Source organism: Drosophila mojavensis, unplaced genomic scaffold (genome assembly GCF_018153725.1).
Source record: "Drosophila mojavensis isolate 15081-1352.22 unplaced genomic scaffold, ASM1815372v1 contig_136, whole genome shotgun sequence".
In the NCBI taxonomy this organism is placed as follows: domain Eukaryota; kingdom Metazoa; phylum Arthropoda; class Insecta; order Diptera; family Drosophilidae; genus Drosophila; species Drosophila mojavensis.
The window spans coordinates 11,546,166-11,565,000 of record NW_025318667.1 but is presented as its reverse complement, the minus strand read 5'-3'; the positions used below and the strand labels follow the sequence as shown (position 1 = coordinate 11,565,000).

Genomic DNA, 18,835 nt, shown 5'->3' with positions numbered 1-18,835 from the left:
TGCTGGGGCGGCGGCGGTGGTGGCACCACCTGCTGCACCACCATCTGCATCTGCAGCTGCTGCTGTTGCTGCGAAGGTGGCGGCGGTTGCTGCTGCTGCAGCTGCTGCTGTTGTTGCTGCTGCTGCTGTTGTTGCTGTTGCTGCTGTTGTTGCTGCTGCTGCTGCTGCTGCTGAGTTGCGTTCGGCACCAACATGTCCGTGGAGCCGCCCCCATAGACCTGCGTCATGCAGTCCGCCTGCTGGCAGTAATCCTTGGACACTGTGGCTATCGACGGCGTCTTGGCGCTGCGCAGATTGGGCGACGGGGAGGCGCCCTTGAGCGAGCCGCCGTAGCGGCCCACGTGGCGCAGCGTGGCGCACTTGTTGGCCGTGGCGGCGGCCACAATGTTGAGATTGTTGTTGCCGCGCACCGCCTTCGGCCCGATGCTGATGTACTTGGGATCGAAGCGATTGAAGCTGTTGTTGGTGACGTCGCGCGGATCGCGATCGTCGACCAGGACGTCAGCGTCCAGGCCATTGCCAGTTGACTTGCAGATGGCGTTGGCCGTCTGCGCGGACAGCACGGAGCGTATGGAGCTGCCCGTGGAGCGGGGCAGCGTGGCCGATGCGAATATGTTCTTCAATGTGTTGCTGCTGCTGTGATGGTGCTGCTGCTGCTGCTGCTGCAGCTGCTGTTGCTGTTGCTGTTGCTGCTGGCTGATGTTGCTGCTGTGCTGCGTGTTGTTGCTATTGCCTGCATACGTGCTGCAGGCAAGCGAATCTCAGTAGAAGTCGTTCGATTCGAGCGTCTTACACTGCTTGCTGAGCGTCGCATATTTGCCGTTGTTGGGGCCGGGCAGATACGACGCCGACTGTTGGTGGTGCGACGGCAGCCGGCCCAGCGTGTGGTGGCCCGATCTGCAAGCACAGATAACGGTACAAATCATTAGTTAAATGGGAAAGTCAACGCAAATGCAAGGCAAATGCAACAGCTGCGAATGTGCGAGGAGACAGGAGACAGTTAAACAAGCGGCAGCATTAGGGGTACTCTGGCAAATGAAGAGCGAATATCGGGAGCATTAGAGTTGGTTAATCGTTAGAATGAGAGATGCAATTATATACATGATATGATATGATAATATGATACCCTTACACCTTCTACCTTCTACGTTCCGCTAAGCCTATGGTTACCTTGGAGTTCTATTTTATAGCTCTGCTCTGCTCAGTTCTACTGCGCCAATCCTTAATCAGCTGAGCTCTCTAGATTTATATAACATATATATATATATATAGGGGTAAATATAGGGTTTCATTCGTTTCTTTATTGGCTTAGAAACCTATTGCTTAAATCTATCGAAGACACAAGTGCTTATGGCTTATCTAAGAGAAGTTTCCGTATTGTTCTTATATTTCTATTGGCATCTGATTGGAGTAGCTGCATAAGGCTGACGAAGTCGGAAACCCTAACACTATCGCTAGCTTAGCTCATTTATAGCAAAGGCATTTCCTCTGCTGTCTACGAAAAATCCTAAGGCTAAGGCAAATATGGCTCAAGATCTAGAAATCTTTTTCTTATATATGACAGATTGTTGCATATATTTGGAAATGTTTATGAAATTAAAGTTATGCATGAATGCATATTAGTTGTATTTTATAGATATCAAGGCAGAAAGGGTTTTTTGAGAGTGGGCAATTCAGGCTCACAAAGTAAACCTCAAGAGAGTCTATTTCTCTACTTTTACTACAAAAATATATTTGATATATTTTTCAGCTTTTCATCACTTTCTGTAAGACTCAACTGCAGCAGGAGTTGCCGTTAGGCAGTTGCTACTGTACTCAAGGTATTTCTTATGATCAAGCTGAAAAGAGTTTATATAGAGACTACCCCTAATGCTGCTTCAAGTGTCGTGTGGGTGCGTTAGGCGTTGTCGTGTTGCTGTCCATGTACGATGTATACGATATGCGATATATACGATATGTATTGATTATGATCTACTACTCTGAACTACATTTGTATTCTGTGTGCGATTGTATTGGTCATGCAGCTAGTGGGCGTGGCCTAGTGCTGGGCATTGGGCACACAACAAATAAAAACATAATGAACAGAAAAATAGCGAAATCAACAGAATAAACCCAATTCAAGGAAATGAAAATAATAAATGTAAATGAAAAAAATGAAATCAAATGAAATGTAAGTACATTAAAAATAAAGAGCTTGTGCGACTGCCTCTAGCGGGAGTCGTGTCTACCGAGACTAAGACTAAGACTAAATCAAATCAAATCAAATCAAAGTAAAGATGAACAAATTAAAAGGGGTACAAAATTAAATTAAATTAAACTTCATGCCTTGTGCCATGCACCAAATCATAGCCGGGCGGCGGCGACGGCGAACGGCGCCCCCCATTGGAGCGGCTCGAAAGGGATGTGGCCGCCGCCACCGCCGCTGCCGTTGAGTTAGTTCTATGCTGTGTGTTGTTGTGGTTGTAGTGGTGGTTGTTGTTGTGGTGGTGGTGGTGGTGGTGTTGTTGTTGTTGTTGTTGTTGTTGGTGGTGGTTATAAGTTGTTGCAGATGATGTATTGTTGTTGCTTGATTGTGATGATGGTGATGATGCCAACCCTTGTCGCAGTCCCGCCGTGCCATTCCTGTACGGTCCGACGCCATTGCCGCCAGCCAAGCTGCCGCCGCTGGGCAGCGTGCCCGTGTGTCCCCCAGCGCCAGCACCGCCGGCCACGCTGCCGCCCATCGGCACACCGTGCGCCTGCTGATGGTGCAGCAGTGTGCGATTTATGGTGCCGGTGCTCATCGGCGCCGTTGGCGAAATGCTGGCACTCGGCGCATTCGACGCCGAGAACAGCGGCGCCGTCTCCGACTTGTCGCCATCCATGGTGGGCCTGCAAGCAAGCGAATGCAGTGAGTTTCAGCTGTCAAATTGTCAAATCAACGATAGCTTACCTCTTGCTCAGGTAGATCCAGGCGTGCGAGTCCGCGTAGACGAGTATGGTTAGCAGAAAGGCGGTCAGCAGGCCGGCGACCATCATCAGGCTCAGGCCGAGCAAGCCGCCGCCGCACAGGCCGTGCAGTGCCTCCGCATAGTGTCGATCGATGGCCCGCCTGTCCAGTGTGGCGGACAGATTGGTCAGATTGCGTTTCGTCTCCTCCAGGTCGTTGTCCATCGCGTTTAGCGTGCGTTGAATGTCAATGCGCGGATACGTGTCCTGGCTCATGCTGTGACAAGAATATAGACGTAAATATATAATCTAATATCTGTATATACTCAAATCATGATTAGTATAGCTCGAGATGCTGTTGAGGACAAGTCTGCCTTGGGATAACTCAGCGACTCATCGCTATCTATAGTAGAGGACTTTTTATTATACAGTAAAACTTATCTTAGTAGAGCTATATATGCGTGCCAATGCTGTGACAAGAATATAAATGTAAATATATATATCATATAAATATACATACTAAAATCATTATTGGTATAGCTCTAGATGTTGTTGAGGACGAGAAACCTCTGCCTATGGATAACATATCGCATGGTCGAATATTATTGTACTATGATTACTATATATAGTAGAGTTATATATGCCAGTATATGCACCCATTCGACCTTTTGTTTTGCTGTAAAACTGAGCCTAGTAGAGCTATATATGCATCCATTAGTTTTTTTTGTTTCAAAGTAAACCTTAGATTAGCAAATTTCTCTATACACGACATCCACTGCCTTATATAGCTGCCTATTATATACAATCTATTATTTTCGCTTTTCTATGTAAGCTTGACAATTCTAGGCACTAACAAGCTTATCTAATCAACATGCGCATACTAAAACACTAAGACTCTTGGTTCTGCTTAAGTATCTCTTCCTTCAGTATATAGCACATAATATACAATGTGGATTGGATTGTTTCCAAGTCCTAAATAGCCAGTCTGGGTACTCTAATGAATCTGATGCAGTTGTTCTATTTACCGTTGCATCATTTCAACGCTCTCGCGAGCACGTTCCACCAAATCGCGGGACTCGTTGAGGCGCAATATGAAGCGATTGCGCAATGTGCCACAGTTAAGGAAATAAACATACGGACTGCGCTGCAATTTCAAAATCGAAAGACAAACACACATTAGATAAGAAACTTAATGGGGGAATTCATGCGGATGCAGCTTACCATGCCCACCTGGCGGCACATGTACTCATGGGGGCGCATGCAAAAGTCGCCGGCTGCCACGCTGGAGGCCAGATAGATGCCGGCCAGCAGCCAGCAGATGATGATGCAGAAGAGGCCCGAGACACTGAAGAAGATCAGCGTACAGCGCGAGCGACGGGCGACCCCGATGACCAGGACAGTGCACAGGAACAGCAGCAGGGTGAGGAAGGCCAATGTGGCTGGCCAGCGTATCGATTCATAAAGATCGCCCAGCTAAACGGGGGGATGAGAGAGACGGAGAGGGAGATCGATTAATGAGAGCTCTCGCTCAAGCAGCTGTCTGGCACATACATGGAGAATGCCCATCAGTGAGGTCTCGTTCTCGCTGCCTTTGGTCTTCATGAAGTAGAGCACCATGTTGTCCAGCGAGGTGACCGCGCGCGAGGTATTCTCCCGCACCAGACGCGACGTCTCAATGAGCAGCATAACGGCGGTCTGATTGTATTGGGGCTTCTCCACCATGTCCTGCACCTTGTGCGATGCCATTTTCGTTTCGAGATCACGCTTTATGGTTTCAGTCTGTCAATGGATGAGAGAGGAAAAGAGAATATTAGATATGAATAAAGAGAGAGAACTATCGAATATCATATATCTGTCTGAATGATAGTTCAAGAGCCAGCTATTCAAATAAGCAGGGTTGGGCTTAATGTAGACAGAGGCGCATTTGGAGTACGATAAGAATATGGTGCGATGACTGAATAATGACTAACTACATGGTTGACTGACTGTCTGAGTGAGTAAGCCAATGACCAATTGAGCAACTTGCTGATTGACTGTTTGACTGGAAACTGATTGACTGAGTAATTGACTTGCTAATGTTAGACGGATCGATTGACTGAGTGAATCATTGAATACAGAGTGAGTGATTGACGGACTTTTTGAATGTTGTCTGAATGAGTATCCTAATTGACTGGCACACCGATTAATTGACTGACTGAGAACAGACAAACTGATTGAATAACGGATTCATTGACTGATTGATTGAATAGTGATGGGTTGATTGACTGAGTTATTCAATAATTATTAAATGTAATCACTCAGTCAATCAGTAAATAACTGATGGCAAGCCCAACTGCTTGATTGACTCACTGATTGATTGATTGACTGACTTAATGAATTTTGACTGATTGATTGACTGACTTGATGAATTTTCACTGATTGATTGACTGGCTGACTGGCTAAGTAGTATTCATTCTGATGTAACTAATTGATTGATTGACTTACAGAATGACTGATGACAAGCTGAATGTTTCATTGACTGTCTGATTGACTGGCTGGTTCATTGAATAGCCTGGCTGTCACACAGACTTATTGACTGAGTGTTGACAGACCGAGTGATTGAATACTGATTGCCGGCTGCTTGACTCGCTAGCTCACCAAATATGAATTGATTGATTAATGAATGATTATTAAATGATTCGCCGACTGCCTAATGGAATAATGATTGTCAATCTGCTGGATTCTGAGCACAAGTGCTTTGCATTACTGCTAAGCATTTTCGATTCATTATTCATTATTTCATTATCCCTTATCCGCTATCCACTTTAATTTCACGTATGTCTCTCATGCCTTCAATCCAGTGCCTGATAGCAGCACACAAATTCACTATCCTCACTATCCTCACTCACTATGCACTGCCCTTAGAATTCCCTTGTTGGTCATATAGATTAAGAGAAGTTGGGCAATGTGTAAAAAGGCTGTTACATTTTATCTTGAGCCCCGTTTGTCGCGTGCATTGCACTCGAAGCGAACTGACCCGATTGAAGCTAAGCTGAATACGGCCTAAGTGAAAGAAGAAGAGGAGGAAGAAGCTAAGTCAACTCGAACCCTCAACAAGTTGAAGTAATGTGCCTAGATTAAAGCTGTTTACGCCAGCTGAATCTTGTCGCCGGTGATTATTAAAGCGATATCCAGCGACAACTACCACCGAAAAGCCATGGTTGAGCTGGGTTCTCGGTTTCGGGTTAGGGTTTGTGTTTGGGCTCGGGCTCGAGCTCGGTTGTGACTCACAGCCGCAGCAGGTGAGAGCAGTTCAAAAGTTAATGACCAAAAATGGGCAAAGCGAAAGCTCGCGCAAGGGACTCGCACATAGGCAGACAGACAGACATTCAGATGGACGGACGGACGGCTGGAGGGATGGTGCGACTGACAGACGTAGAGGCAGACATGCAGCTGGCAAACAGGAACAAAGGACAAAAACGTTGCACATAAATATAGTAGTTTTTTTTTTTTTTTTTTCTCGTAATGCTTTTGCTTCCGCACTTGTGCAAGGATTTAAGTACACACAGCTAAAGCAAAAGAAAGGCCCAAGGTGGGCCAGGGAAAGGGAAAGGTGGAGCAGGCACAGCAGGGCTGCGCGACAGACATGGCAAAGCGTGACAGGGCGTAGGGTCGAGGACTTGCCTAAAAGCAGCGCCATGACAGACGCACGCACAGGACTACCCAGAAGCCGAAGCCGAAGCCAAAGCACCGCCACCCCCCACCTGTCTGGCAGAGCTACTCACATGAGTTTGTGCGGGCGCATGTGTGTGTGAGAGTGTGTTTAGTCCTGGGCCTAGATAATTAATAGCGTTTTACTCAAGGGCCAAGCAATGCCAGCCATCTGTTTGGGCCACAGCATCATCTTGTCCGCACCTAACATCCGGCTACGCCCTCGCCCTCGCCCTCTCCCTCTCCCTCTCCCTCAGCCGTACCCGCACCCGCACCCGCATCGCCCCCTCTCAGCCGTGCGCCTCTGCATTCACTTTTAGCTCGACTCGCTCTCTTAACCTTTCGCCTTATCGGCTTCTTTTATGTGTACGTATGTATATATATTGCTATACATAGAGATGTATGTATGTATGTATGTATTTATATATATATATATATCAGCGTCTGTGCGCTGACAACGTTTTTGAATAGAGCGAAAGCCAGCGCTGTGGCACAACGTGTCCTCCATAGCCGTCCCTTATCCTGGCTAAAGATGCGACAGATGCGAGATATGCATGCCAGGGGCGGGGCGGGGCGGGGCAGGGCAGCGCCTTCATAGTGAATCAGTGACAATTTCTGCAGCAATAAGCAAGTATTTGTCATATCCTTTGCCATAATCAAAGCTAAGAAAATGCATTTATCGATAAACACATTCGCTGGCAACATCATTTCATGGGAAATGCAATTGAAATAGGAATTTGATTTAATATTGCAGATTGTGCGATGTCTGGCAACGCTTAAAGCGAAGGCAAAATACACAAAATGTTGCCTACTTTTTGGAGCTGGGGCAGAAGACACGCTAAAGACTATTTGGAATTAGATTGGAAACTGAAGATAAAAGTCTGAAGCATTGAAGTAATCTCTCAATTATGATAATGAATAAGTTCTACTAATGGTAAAAGTTCTAAAAATTGGTAAAAAAAAAAAAGTTCTATAAAGCAGGAAAACTATCGATATATAGTTGGAATACAGAGTTTGTTGGGTTTCGGTATACTGAATTGTGCCACGGATTACTTTTATAATGAGATAGACAAGTCTTATTACATTATATTATGCAGTTTTATTATATTATATAGTTCTGTTTAAGCATAAACATGGACTTTACAACCCTTCTCAGCGTCAAAGCAATAACTGTATTGCTATATGCCCTGGGATCCAATTTCTAACATGCTCTATGCTCCAATTGCACACAATGGGAAACCATGGCCATCGGTTATTATATAATAATTTTAAATAGATGGCCTCGATCTTTCGAGCAACGATTATTTAATCGGTTCAGCGTAGCTCAATGTAGCTCACTCATCTGAGTTCAGCATAGATCGCCGTGGCTCACATGGGAGTGCAGCAATGTGTTGTAACTCCCATCCTATCAGACATCAAATTTTAATTGAACATCGCTATTCTCATTCCTGACGTATCCAACTATATTCCCTGTTTGAATCAAGTTTTTCTTAACTAATCCAAGCTCTTCGAGCAGTATTCTTTGGGTTGTCTTAAGTTTGGGAATCTAATTCTTTCTAATGTTTGATCATTGCGAACTACCAGCGATTAAGTATGCCACAATAATTCAACATCTTTTTTGGTAACTCTAACCAAGAGACTACTCGTTAACAAATTAGAAAACACCCATGGATTTCTTCAGTTTGCACACGTGAATCGAATGTTTGTTAGGCTAATTGTGAAATGAACATTGAATACATTCGCATTCACACGAGCTGCGAGGTGCCGGAGTGTGGAGCCAGACGAAAGACGACGACAGCAAAGAATGTCGAAAGATATCGAATGTCGTGCAAATGGAAGGTAATCGGAATATGCAAATGCTCGAATTTGAATTGTGCGAATTATGACATTTGGCTGGCATTTCATGGGGCCCCACTAAGAGCCACGTTTCCGGGCCTGACGTAATGCCAAATTCAATGGAAAAGAAATGAAAAAAGATCCAGCTGGCCGGAATGTCAAGCACTCGAATTTCCACGCAATGTAATCGATCCCCATAAAGTTCTCTTTGCTTGGGGCCCAAATGTCCATGGCGACAACGCTACGATTGTGGATAGGAATACCAAACGTCAAGGATTGAGTTAGCCGGACCTCAGTTCGCATATGTCACTAGCCTATCCCTATGACAGACACTGGCTCTGTCCACTGGGGTAAGAGAAGAGCACTCAATGAGAATACGCTCAAGTTGAGAGAGCTCAGTCATTGATAATTGTGTAGGCGGCCTATTAAATTAGCTCTAAAGACGCATATGAGCATACTACATATGTATATATGAATGTTATATATTTATATCTATGCTTTCTATTCAGAATATGACGCACTTTGAATTCACGGCATAATCGATAAGCTAAGCGGACTAAAGACATAATTTTGGTAACAGGCTAACTTGGTTACTAAATGAAAGCTGTTAGCAATATATTGTTGCATACATGTTTTAAGAGAACTGCTTAAATATTGATAGTTCTTTGAATTATAAAACTTAACGAAAATTTAATATGCAAAATGTAGTACGTTAAGCTTAAAGTAAGCTGAAACTTAAATGAATGTTGACTTCTCTCTAAAATATGCAACAAAGCGAAAAAAAAAATAGTTTTCAACAATTTGCAAAGTTGTTAGTTATATGCATATATATGCATATATTTCTATATATATATATATAAATATATATATGTATATGTGTGCGATTTCCCATTGTGCTGTTCGTAAAACTTTTAGTTTGTAGTGAAACTTTTTTGGGCATTACTTACCTCTTGTTTAAGATTGAGCACAAGACTCTCCACCTTCCTGCCGGAGCTGAAGGCTTGCAGCAGACCATTGTGGAAATCATCGTTGCCATATAAGCCTGCAATGGAACAGTTAAGCAAATATGTTGAGCGAGACTCGAAATACATTTATGTACGATAAATAGAAGCGGGATCGAATTTCTACTTAGCAAACAAAATTGAAAATTGCTGAAGCCCCTTTTCAATTAATGAGTACAAAGTTTTAGGTGTAAACTTGATGCAGTTGAGCTACAGCAAACCCACTACTGGAGTCTATTCTAGATTTCCTTAAGTGCGATTTTCGAGATGTTCTCTTCAAAGTTCAGGAGCTTATGTAGCTGTTTACTTAGGAAAGAACTTGACCTGAGATGAGGCTACCTGCTGGGCAAGGGATGTGAGTGAAAAAGAAGATAGCATTGCCTCCAATCTCTCTCTTGCTCTCTTTCTATTTAGATATATATATATACATATAAGTCTGAGTTTATCTCACTCTCATTCTGTGTCTTCTCCTCTCTCCGCCTTTGTACTTATCTCTGCACTTCTCACAACATTTCTGTGTATATACTTCTCTCTCTTTCTCTTTTCTACATAAGTACCTAAGTCTAACTCATTCTATCATTATATCTTTCTCTATCTTCAGCTCTCTAGGTCTTCGTCTCTCAGCTCTTCTTTGCTTTCATCCTGTTCCTATCTCACTCTCCCTCTTTATCCTCTCCATCTAACTATTGACAATACTTATCTCTCTCGCTCTCTCTCTCCCTCCCTCTTTCTTTCTCTCTCTACATTTAAGCTCTGATTATGCAAACTCTTTGTCCATTCGCCGCTTTAGCCTCTGCTCGACCGCATTCGTTGAGCCACAAGAGCAAAGCTCGCACTGGACGCATTTTTGAGTCAATTAAGAGCGCTAATTAAATTATTATTATGATTATTTTGTTGTTGTTTCTTTGGTTCGTTCGTTTTTTTCTTTTTATTATCATTGCACGCGTAGGCTGGATTATAATGTGGGGCCGCTGGGGCCTCCACTGACTGGAATTGACTCGGGGCATTACCTTTGGCACTTTGACACAGTTTACTTCGAAATGGGCAAATTAAGTTCGCCGACTTTTGGTTTTCGGTTTGGATTGCGACTTTTTATATTCAGGCACGACACTTGACGCGACTCGGGCGGCGATCGCTCGCCCATAAATCCAGATACGTGCCAAAGCCACAGCCGCGCACGTAATGGAGCAATGCAACGGGCGACGACGTCGTCATCACCGTCGACTCTCGACTCTTGGCTCTTGTTTTGGCTAATTGCCAAGTTAAACACGCGACGGGTACGTGCATTTGGTCCTCGGGGCGTGGCCGCCCTGTGAGGGCGGGCATGCGGGCAGGCAGGCAGTCAGGCGGGATTTTGGCATGGATATATGTACATATAACGACAATGGGTTCAATGCACCCGAACCGGCACTTACCTAGTCCAATGGCCGCACAGGTCATCAGCGTTATGATGACCAGCGAACAGCTCTGGCAGCGCTGAGCGCTCGGCTTGCGCTGCTTGCGATCGCAGCAACGCGTCAGTAGATACAGCAGCAAGCCGAGCAACGAGAGAATCAGCATGCCCGCAGGTATGGAAGCCAGAATACCCAGACTCTATAAAGAAAGAGAGAGAGAGAGAAAGGATAAATTTAGTGATGCATTTTTAAATAGAGCGAACTATCGATAACTATCATAATCATAGTTAACTCTGAGAAAAAGGTCAAGTTATATATATGGTTAGGTATGAGAGGTAATAATCGATAACTATCGTAGAGCAGTAATCGAAATGGCCAATAGGGGAAGTCTTACATAACATTTAGATAAGGTTCACATCCATACAAATATCGATAAATCATTTTTACTAAAACTAGTGTTAAGAGCTCAATTTTTCCTTTAGATAAGTGATGTTATCGATAAATATTTGTGGTTTGAGTTAAGACTAATATAGCTTATCTACAATTTGTACTTTTATAATATATATGATAATATTCATACATAATTTATATCGATAATTATGAGTGCTATCGATAACTGTAAATCGAATATTTATAATGCAGAAAGAATTTTTGTATAATTCTCTCAAGTTTATTAGGCCAACGATAACTTATGAAGCTACTATACTGTAAGTGACGTTGGAAAGAATTATCGATAACTATTATATGAATAACTGTGAGCTCATTTATCATAAGGAAACACAACTAACGAACGCCAAAGACATACATATGTGTCCTAGCCACACAGGTCACGTGTCCGTGAAAGAAAATTGAGTTTCGCTCACTCTAAAATGTAATCGATAACTGACAAAACGATTAATAATCATCAGCCGAAAGGCGACATTGTGGTCATATTTCGTTGAGCGCTGTGGATATGCGGCAAACGTGAAGTCACGTAGCTCTCCTTCGAAACAATATTGACTGCTGGACCAAGCCAAGCCAAGCCAAGCGTCCATTAAGACCCCAAAAACCAAGTCGAACGATGCGAAGCATAAACGAGATAAACGGACCGACGGCAGGACAACAGGACATCACGACGGCCGGCTGGCTGCCGAACGACATAGAGCTGCGGAGAAGGACACGAATTTGTTTCTGGATATTGAGTGAACTTTTAATTAAATAACTTGCAGCTCGTTTTCTGCTGTTTGAGCTGGATGTTGTTGTTGTTCTTGTTGTTGCCACTGTTAGTTGACTGCCCAGCCGAAAAGAAGAACGAAAAAGAAAAGAAAAAAACAACAAGAACTGAATGAAGAGAGAGAAGCGCACAAGAGAAAATAAACAGAATAAAATTAAAAATAGGGACGAAACCGAAAAACGAAACGAAAATTGTGTAAAAATTCGTCTGGAAAGTTAATTTTTTGTCGCTGAAGACCATTTTTGGGTGCAAAATTTAATTGAATTGGCAACACTACGCCACGAGAACGTCGACGACAACGACAACGACACCAACAACAACGAAACCAACAACAACACCAGCGACAACAACAAGGAGCCCTCAAAAGTTTTGGACCAGAGTTGCCAGGGCAACTTTTAAGCTGAGCCCCGGCTGTGACTCGGGCTCCGGTTCGGGGTCGGGCTCGGGCTCGAGCGAAGGTAGCAAAGGCAACTAAACTACGGTTGGCTTAACGGAAATTTCATTGGCACTCATTAAAAAATATTATGTGGCTGCAGCAGTCGCAGAAGCAGTAGCAGCAGCTCTTTAAATATGCAGCAAGTCCAACCAATGGCATACCCTGTAATTGCGCTAAAAAGCATTTTGATTCAATTAGCAAGTAATTTCGTTAGCGCACGCAGAATGGGAATGTCCCTAATCAAAACTAAATACATACCTAATGGGGCGCTCGATGAGCTTGACTAGGGCTATACGTTGTAAATGGCTCATGGAAGGTATTTTGAATAAGAGAATAGTGTATATTAGCTGCACAGCTGATATACCCTGCATATACCGATTCAATGTATACTTTTGTTACGGCAGAATACCCTGTAACTGGAGATTTGTGCTTTGAGATATTGTTATATATATATATATGTATATAGCTACAGTAAAGTACCTTGACTAGACGCACATATACCCTGTAAATTTATTAATGTCAGACAGGCTTCTAAACAACAAACAATTGGTCAATAAAGAAGTCATATATATGTTCACCTATTATATATGCAATCTGATAGCTTTATATATACCCTGTAATTACCTAAAAGTCATTTTTGTAGCGTAACTTTTCGTTAAGAACTCTGAACTCCGTTAGCCACACAGGGTAATACTCTAAGATTACTACTCCTGGGCCCCGCCCTCTTTCTTTATATGCCACAAAATGAGCACAGCGCAGAGGGGCGCTGAAGCGTGGGGCTGGGGTAAGCGAGGGCGGGCAGTTGCTCGAATTGGTCGAGTCGAGTTATTGGACACCAACGCTGTCTGGCCGGCCATGAGTCAGCCGGATCGATCCGCACTCAAGACAGCGAGGCATATCAGGTGGCCCAACATGTCAATCAAGTCTAATTAGACGGGCACAGCGCTGGCTCACTCTGCTGCTGCTGCTCGTGCTGCTGGTTAGGGCAGAGCGAGTAGTCGGTGTTTATGCGTTTAATAATTTATGCTGCATGCAAATTGTTGCCTCCTTTGCAACGTGCAACGTGCAACGTGCAACGTGCAACGTGCAACATGCAAATAATTATTAAAAGAAAAATACAAGTAAGAAACTGGCCCCGGTGTCGCCTTGTTCTGTTGACTCTTTGCGTGTCCTCTGCCAGTTGAATGACACTCGAGCGAGCCCAGCCCCAGTGCCCAAACCCAGCGCCGCCCCCAATGCCCCACCAATTGGCTGCAACTGCAAAATGAAGCGGAAATTCGGACGTAACTAGCCTGACAAGCTGGCTCAAAAGCAACAGCAACAGCAACAGCTACAGCAACAGCAACAGCAACAGCAACAGCAACAGCTACAGCAACGGCAGCGACAACACCCACAGCCTAATGGCAACTCTCTGACGTTGCGGGGTGGCAACCCTTTTTTTAGCCAGCGGCCACAAGCGCTAAAAATGGCAAATTGCGAGCTGGCATCGGGCGAAGCTGTTAAATTGAATTAAATCAAAGCAAATTGCCAGCAACAAAAACAATTCTCTAGCTGAGCTTTTGTTTGTGGCCACAGAGCAGCAGCAGCAGAGAGCGAGAGAGAGAGAGAGAGAGAGGGGATAGAGAGAGGGAGAGTGATATCGGATGCCCATTCGCACATTCGTTTACCCTTTTGTTAGCTTTCAATTGAGAATTGTCTATGGGAAATGCTAGAAATGTGTGAAATTTTTGGCTTGTGCATGCACCCACACACCCATACACACACACACACATACACACACACACAAGCAATATATTTGTGTAGAGCTGAGCTATGCATGTTGTTTAATCAAAATTAGCACTTGAGCTAATATTTAAAGCCAACAAGAGAAAATTTCGACTTCGTCAATCGGCAAAGATTTGGAACGTCAAATTAAGCAAATAGAAAACTAAATGAATTTAACTTGTGTATAATATATATGCAGATGTATATGTATATGTACATACATAAATTGATTGACTAACTTAACTGAAATACTTAATTACTTAAGTTAACTTAAATGCTTCAGCTAACTAACTAACTTGACTAACTGAGTTGAGCATAGTTACTTGATTGATTGATTGACATAGTGATTGACTAAATTGAATATCTAAGGCACTGACTGTGGTAATAGACATATACTTATCCAATTAGTTAGTCAAGAATTATTTAGTCATTAATTAGCTGACTAACTGTTCGATTGATTGATGGCTTACCTAATTGAATGAGGACTGATTGAATAATTGAACTGGCTGTTAAATGATTTACAGAATGTTAAATATTATGAAGAAGAGCTTGACTGAGCATAATCATTGATTGATTGACTGACTGCTTATTCAATTTAAGCACTGACTGGCTGATTAGTGATTGATGGACTGGGTGAATGTTTGACTGATTGACTGGAAGGATATCTCAGGTATTGAATCTATCAATCAGCCGTCATTCAAGACATTGTAATAGCCAAGTGATTGACTGCTTAACATACTAATAAGTTATTGATTGACGAACTGAAGAAAGATTGACATGACTGATATATTAATCAATTAATGATTGATTGACTCAAAACATAATCAGTTTACTTTAATTGACGGATTGTTATGATTTATTGACTAACTGACTGTTTTACGAACTGATTGATTGACTGATTGATTTGCTTTGGTGCCTGATCAAGTGTTCGACTGATTAATGTTATCGGTTAATCGATTGAGCTTCGATAGATTGCATTCCAGACTACAAGCACAAGTAATTACTCAACGATATTTCATACTGCTCACCGATTCCCAAGTCTAGGTGCTAAGTGACTGTCAATAGAAACATCTTTGACCACAATCGCATGCACATGCAAAGCTGCCAGAGCCATGAACAGCTACTCCTATCTTTGAGAGAGAGCTGAAAGTACCCTTCGAATTGCTTCGAGAACTGAAAGGCTTTGCAATAAATTTTCAATAAGTGAAGAACTCAATTATGAGACTTTACCAATTGATGGGAATATTATACTTTGAAAGCAATCTGGTTGCCACCCTCTCTCTTTCTCTCTCTCGCTCTCGCTCTCCCCACCGCTGTCGCTATCAATCTTAGCTTTGAGAGGCCAACAAAAACTTTCATATTTCAAATGCAACATATCGAGTTGTTGTTGTTGTTGCAGCAGATGTTGTTGTTGTTGCCTGTCTTGTCTCTAGCTGCTGTCTGGGGCATACGTAGGCGTTGCTTGTGACTCTCGTAACATTTTTTATAGCTGCGACAACTTCAGAGCTCCGTCACTTCTCTGCCCCACGTCCCCGCTCCTCTCTGCTCCTTGCCTGCTGCTCTCCTCCTCTGGCTATTAGCGTAGCGCCGAAATTAGAACGTCAACGTAGAGAGACCAAGAGCTGATGGAAAAACCAGTTTTTCCCTGGACAAAAACAAAAACAACAACCGAAACAGAAACTGAAACAGACAAAAAATGCCCTTTAGCCAAACAACAGTTATGGGCAAAAGTGTGCACACACGCTTACAGTTATGCATATACCCGTTTGCTCGCACACACACACACACACACACACACACTCAAACACTCACATGCATACGTGCGATAGACAGAGGCGATATAATATCAGAATATGTCAGCATATATAGCATGACGCTTCCGGAGGCACGCCGAGAGGGCTTCACTCAAAAGTAACTGCAACTGCAGCTGCAACTGGAACTGGAACTGCGAATGGAATTGGAATTGGAACTGCAATCAGCATTGCACAAGGCACAAAGCAAATGCCGCAATCTACAAGAGATGATAACTGTAACAGCATCTGAAAAGCTGTGCAAAAATCTGACCGAACTTGAGATACTCTCAACGCGAATAGAGATAGACTTGAGTATATATAGTGTAGTATAGAGCTATAAGATGGAATGAAACAGTGCACTATTGATAAATCGCGGATAAATCTAGATGCTGCGAGTTATAGAGCTCCTATCCTTATCTAGGAATACAGATCTTACAGCTAAGTTTCTAATTTATTACAATCGAAACAAAGTAAATGGGGCATATCTGCATTATATCAGGATTGCAGATGTTATCCAACTGTTAACTTTTAACACTTAACATTCGAGACAAAGTCGAGGTACGAGGTAGTCGAGGTTAGAGCATCAGCTGAGCACAGGCCCAGAGGGCACATGTTGCTCAGACGACAGATTGGGAACGGATTGCAGTGATAGGAGTGTAACAGAAGTCCACGATTTGGGCAGCCTTGACCAGGACACGGGACACAGGACACACAAACGTTGACATGGGTTACAGCTGGAGCTGAAATACCTTTGGCTGCCTCAATTCTGCCTGTTGCAGTTGCAGTGCCGCCCCAAACGGAAACGTCATCGAGCTGTGGCCTCTGCTGCTGCTGCTGCTGCTGCTGCTGCTGGGTTAACACCGTCGCACAGGAAGCAAAGCCGACAAAGGCCAAACTACAAAGCTAACAACTGAACTCTCGAAACTAAAAGCTGGCTAAAGGCAAATGGCCAGAGCCATAGACGTTGCCGGCTAGCCATAGCCAGCTCTATGGCCAGCTAGAGACTGGTTATGCTTGTGCCCGATGAATAAATAAAATGCCGAGGCAAATTATTGAAAGGCGTCGCCAGAGAGAGGAAGTCGAGGAAGTGCGCACAAATGGCAGGTAATATTATGTACCCAAACGCATATTGAGCATGGGTGTGTAGAGGTGGGGGTGGAGTGGGGTGACTTGCGGATGGCAGGCAGCGGACGGTTGGGGGAGCCACTGGCGCAACTCCCAACTGATGTCCGGGCCTTTGGCGCGGCTGACATTTCATATGCAAATCACGTGACGTGACGCACCAAAAAGCAAACAGAAAAGCAGAAAAAAAAAAAACAAGAAAATATAAAAAAAAAAACCAGAATCGGCCGCAGCGGAATTACAATTGCGCAATTTCTAGATGAGAATAAAGATCACATAAATAGTATATATCATATATGCATACACATACATTATACATGTACATGCATACGTGTGCATGCATCGTTGTCCATGTGCATGAACTCTACTGGCAAGCTAGAGTCAGGCGTCTCCACCTAGCTGATGGAAGGTGCTTAAGAGCTGATCCAATATCTATTCTATGTATACATACATACATATACATATATGCACATCTAAATCTATAGTACTAAGTGAAACAAGTCTAAGCTATTTGTACCTAAAATTAATAAATTCACCACCTACGACCTGCACATGCATGCATGCATATATTATTATTGATCTGTATTAACAGAGGACAAGATTTCTCTCTCATCAATCCTCTCTTGCTCACTCAATTTTAGTGAGTTATTCATCTCTCTCTATCTCTTTCTATTTGTCTCGTTTCTCCATAATTATCTCGATCTGTATCCTTATATTTCGTTCTCCATTTACTTTCTTTCTCTTTATTTCTTAGCTTCCTTATCTTTCTTCGCCAATATCTCTCTATTTATCTCTCTCTCTCTCTCCCTATCTGTCTCTCTCTCTCTCTCTCCCTCTATCTCTCTCACTCTATGTCTCTCCCTATCTGTCTCTCTCGCTCTATCACCCTATTTATCATTCTTTTTGCTGTTTTTCATACTTTCTCTCTCTCTCTCTCTCTCTCTCTCTCTCTCTCTCTCTCTCTCTCAATTAAAATATTTAATTTCTAAATTAAACTCTCTCTTCTTTATATACCTCTGTATGTTTCCTTCTATATTTTTCTCTCGCTATTTCTCGGTCTCTCTGTATCTCTCTGCTTCTATCATCTATTTTATTTTGCCTCTCTCTCTTTCACTTTCTCTCTCTCTCTCTCATTCTTTTTCTCACTCTGTATTTCTGTTCCTTCTATTCCTCTTGTTGTCCTGCCCTACAGCTCGTAGATGTTTCAACATCTTGATCTGGCAAATCTCTTTTAGCTTGTTGAATAATGGAAAGTACTAAACATATAGCCAGCCATATACAAATATCTATATATGTATGTATGCACATATGTATTCATATGTACATAATAATTGCAAACTAAATATTTAATCAGCTGCACAAGCTTACTTAGGCTGCTTAGAGACCCAAGGGGAAGTATTCGCATATTCTATATAGCAAATGTATACATACATATATACATGTAGTACTTTTTCCATATACATTGTACAAGTTTCCAATAAAATAAACACATGCTACAATCACATCAAAACAGATCGTTTAACCAACTAACATAGATTCGTCTGAATATGCCAATATAGATTTAAATAACAGCATCATCATCATCATTAGTATTATCATTAACAGCATCATGATCGAGTCAATTATATAGCTGGGGCTGAGGGTCGCCGTATAAACAA

At 43.0% G+C, this 18,835-nt stretch overlaps 1 protein-coding gene across 1 annotated transcript in view; it reads right to left on the bottom strand.

The window, feature by feature from the left end:
* The window catches only part of LOC6585236 (alpha-protein kinase 1), a 33,655-nt gene that overhangs the window by 3,099 nt on the left and 11,721 nt on the right, over positions 1-18,835 (bottom strand). Inside the window, 8 exon segments of the mRNA XM_044010653.1 lie at positions 1-897; positions 2,326-2,871; positions 2,933-3,205; positions 3,954-4,072; positions 4,150-4,401; positions 4,480-4,707; positions 9,402-9,496; positions 10,871-11,048. The exon segment at positions 1-897 is cut by the window's left edge and continues 3,099 nt beyond it. Of these exon segments, the coding sequence (XP_043866588.1) occupies positions 1-897; positions 2,326-2,871; positions 2,933-3,205; positions 3,954-4,072; positions 4,150-4,401; positions 4,480-4,707; positions 9,402-9,496; positions 10,871-11,048 (2,588 nt within the window).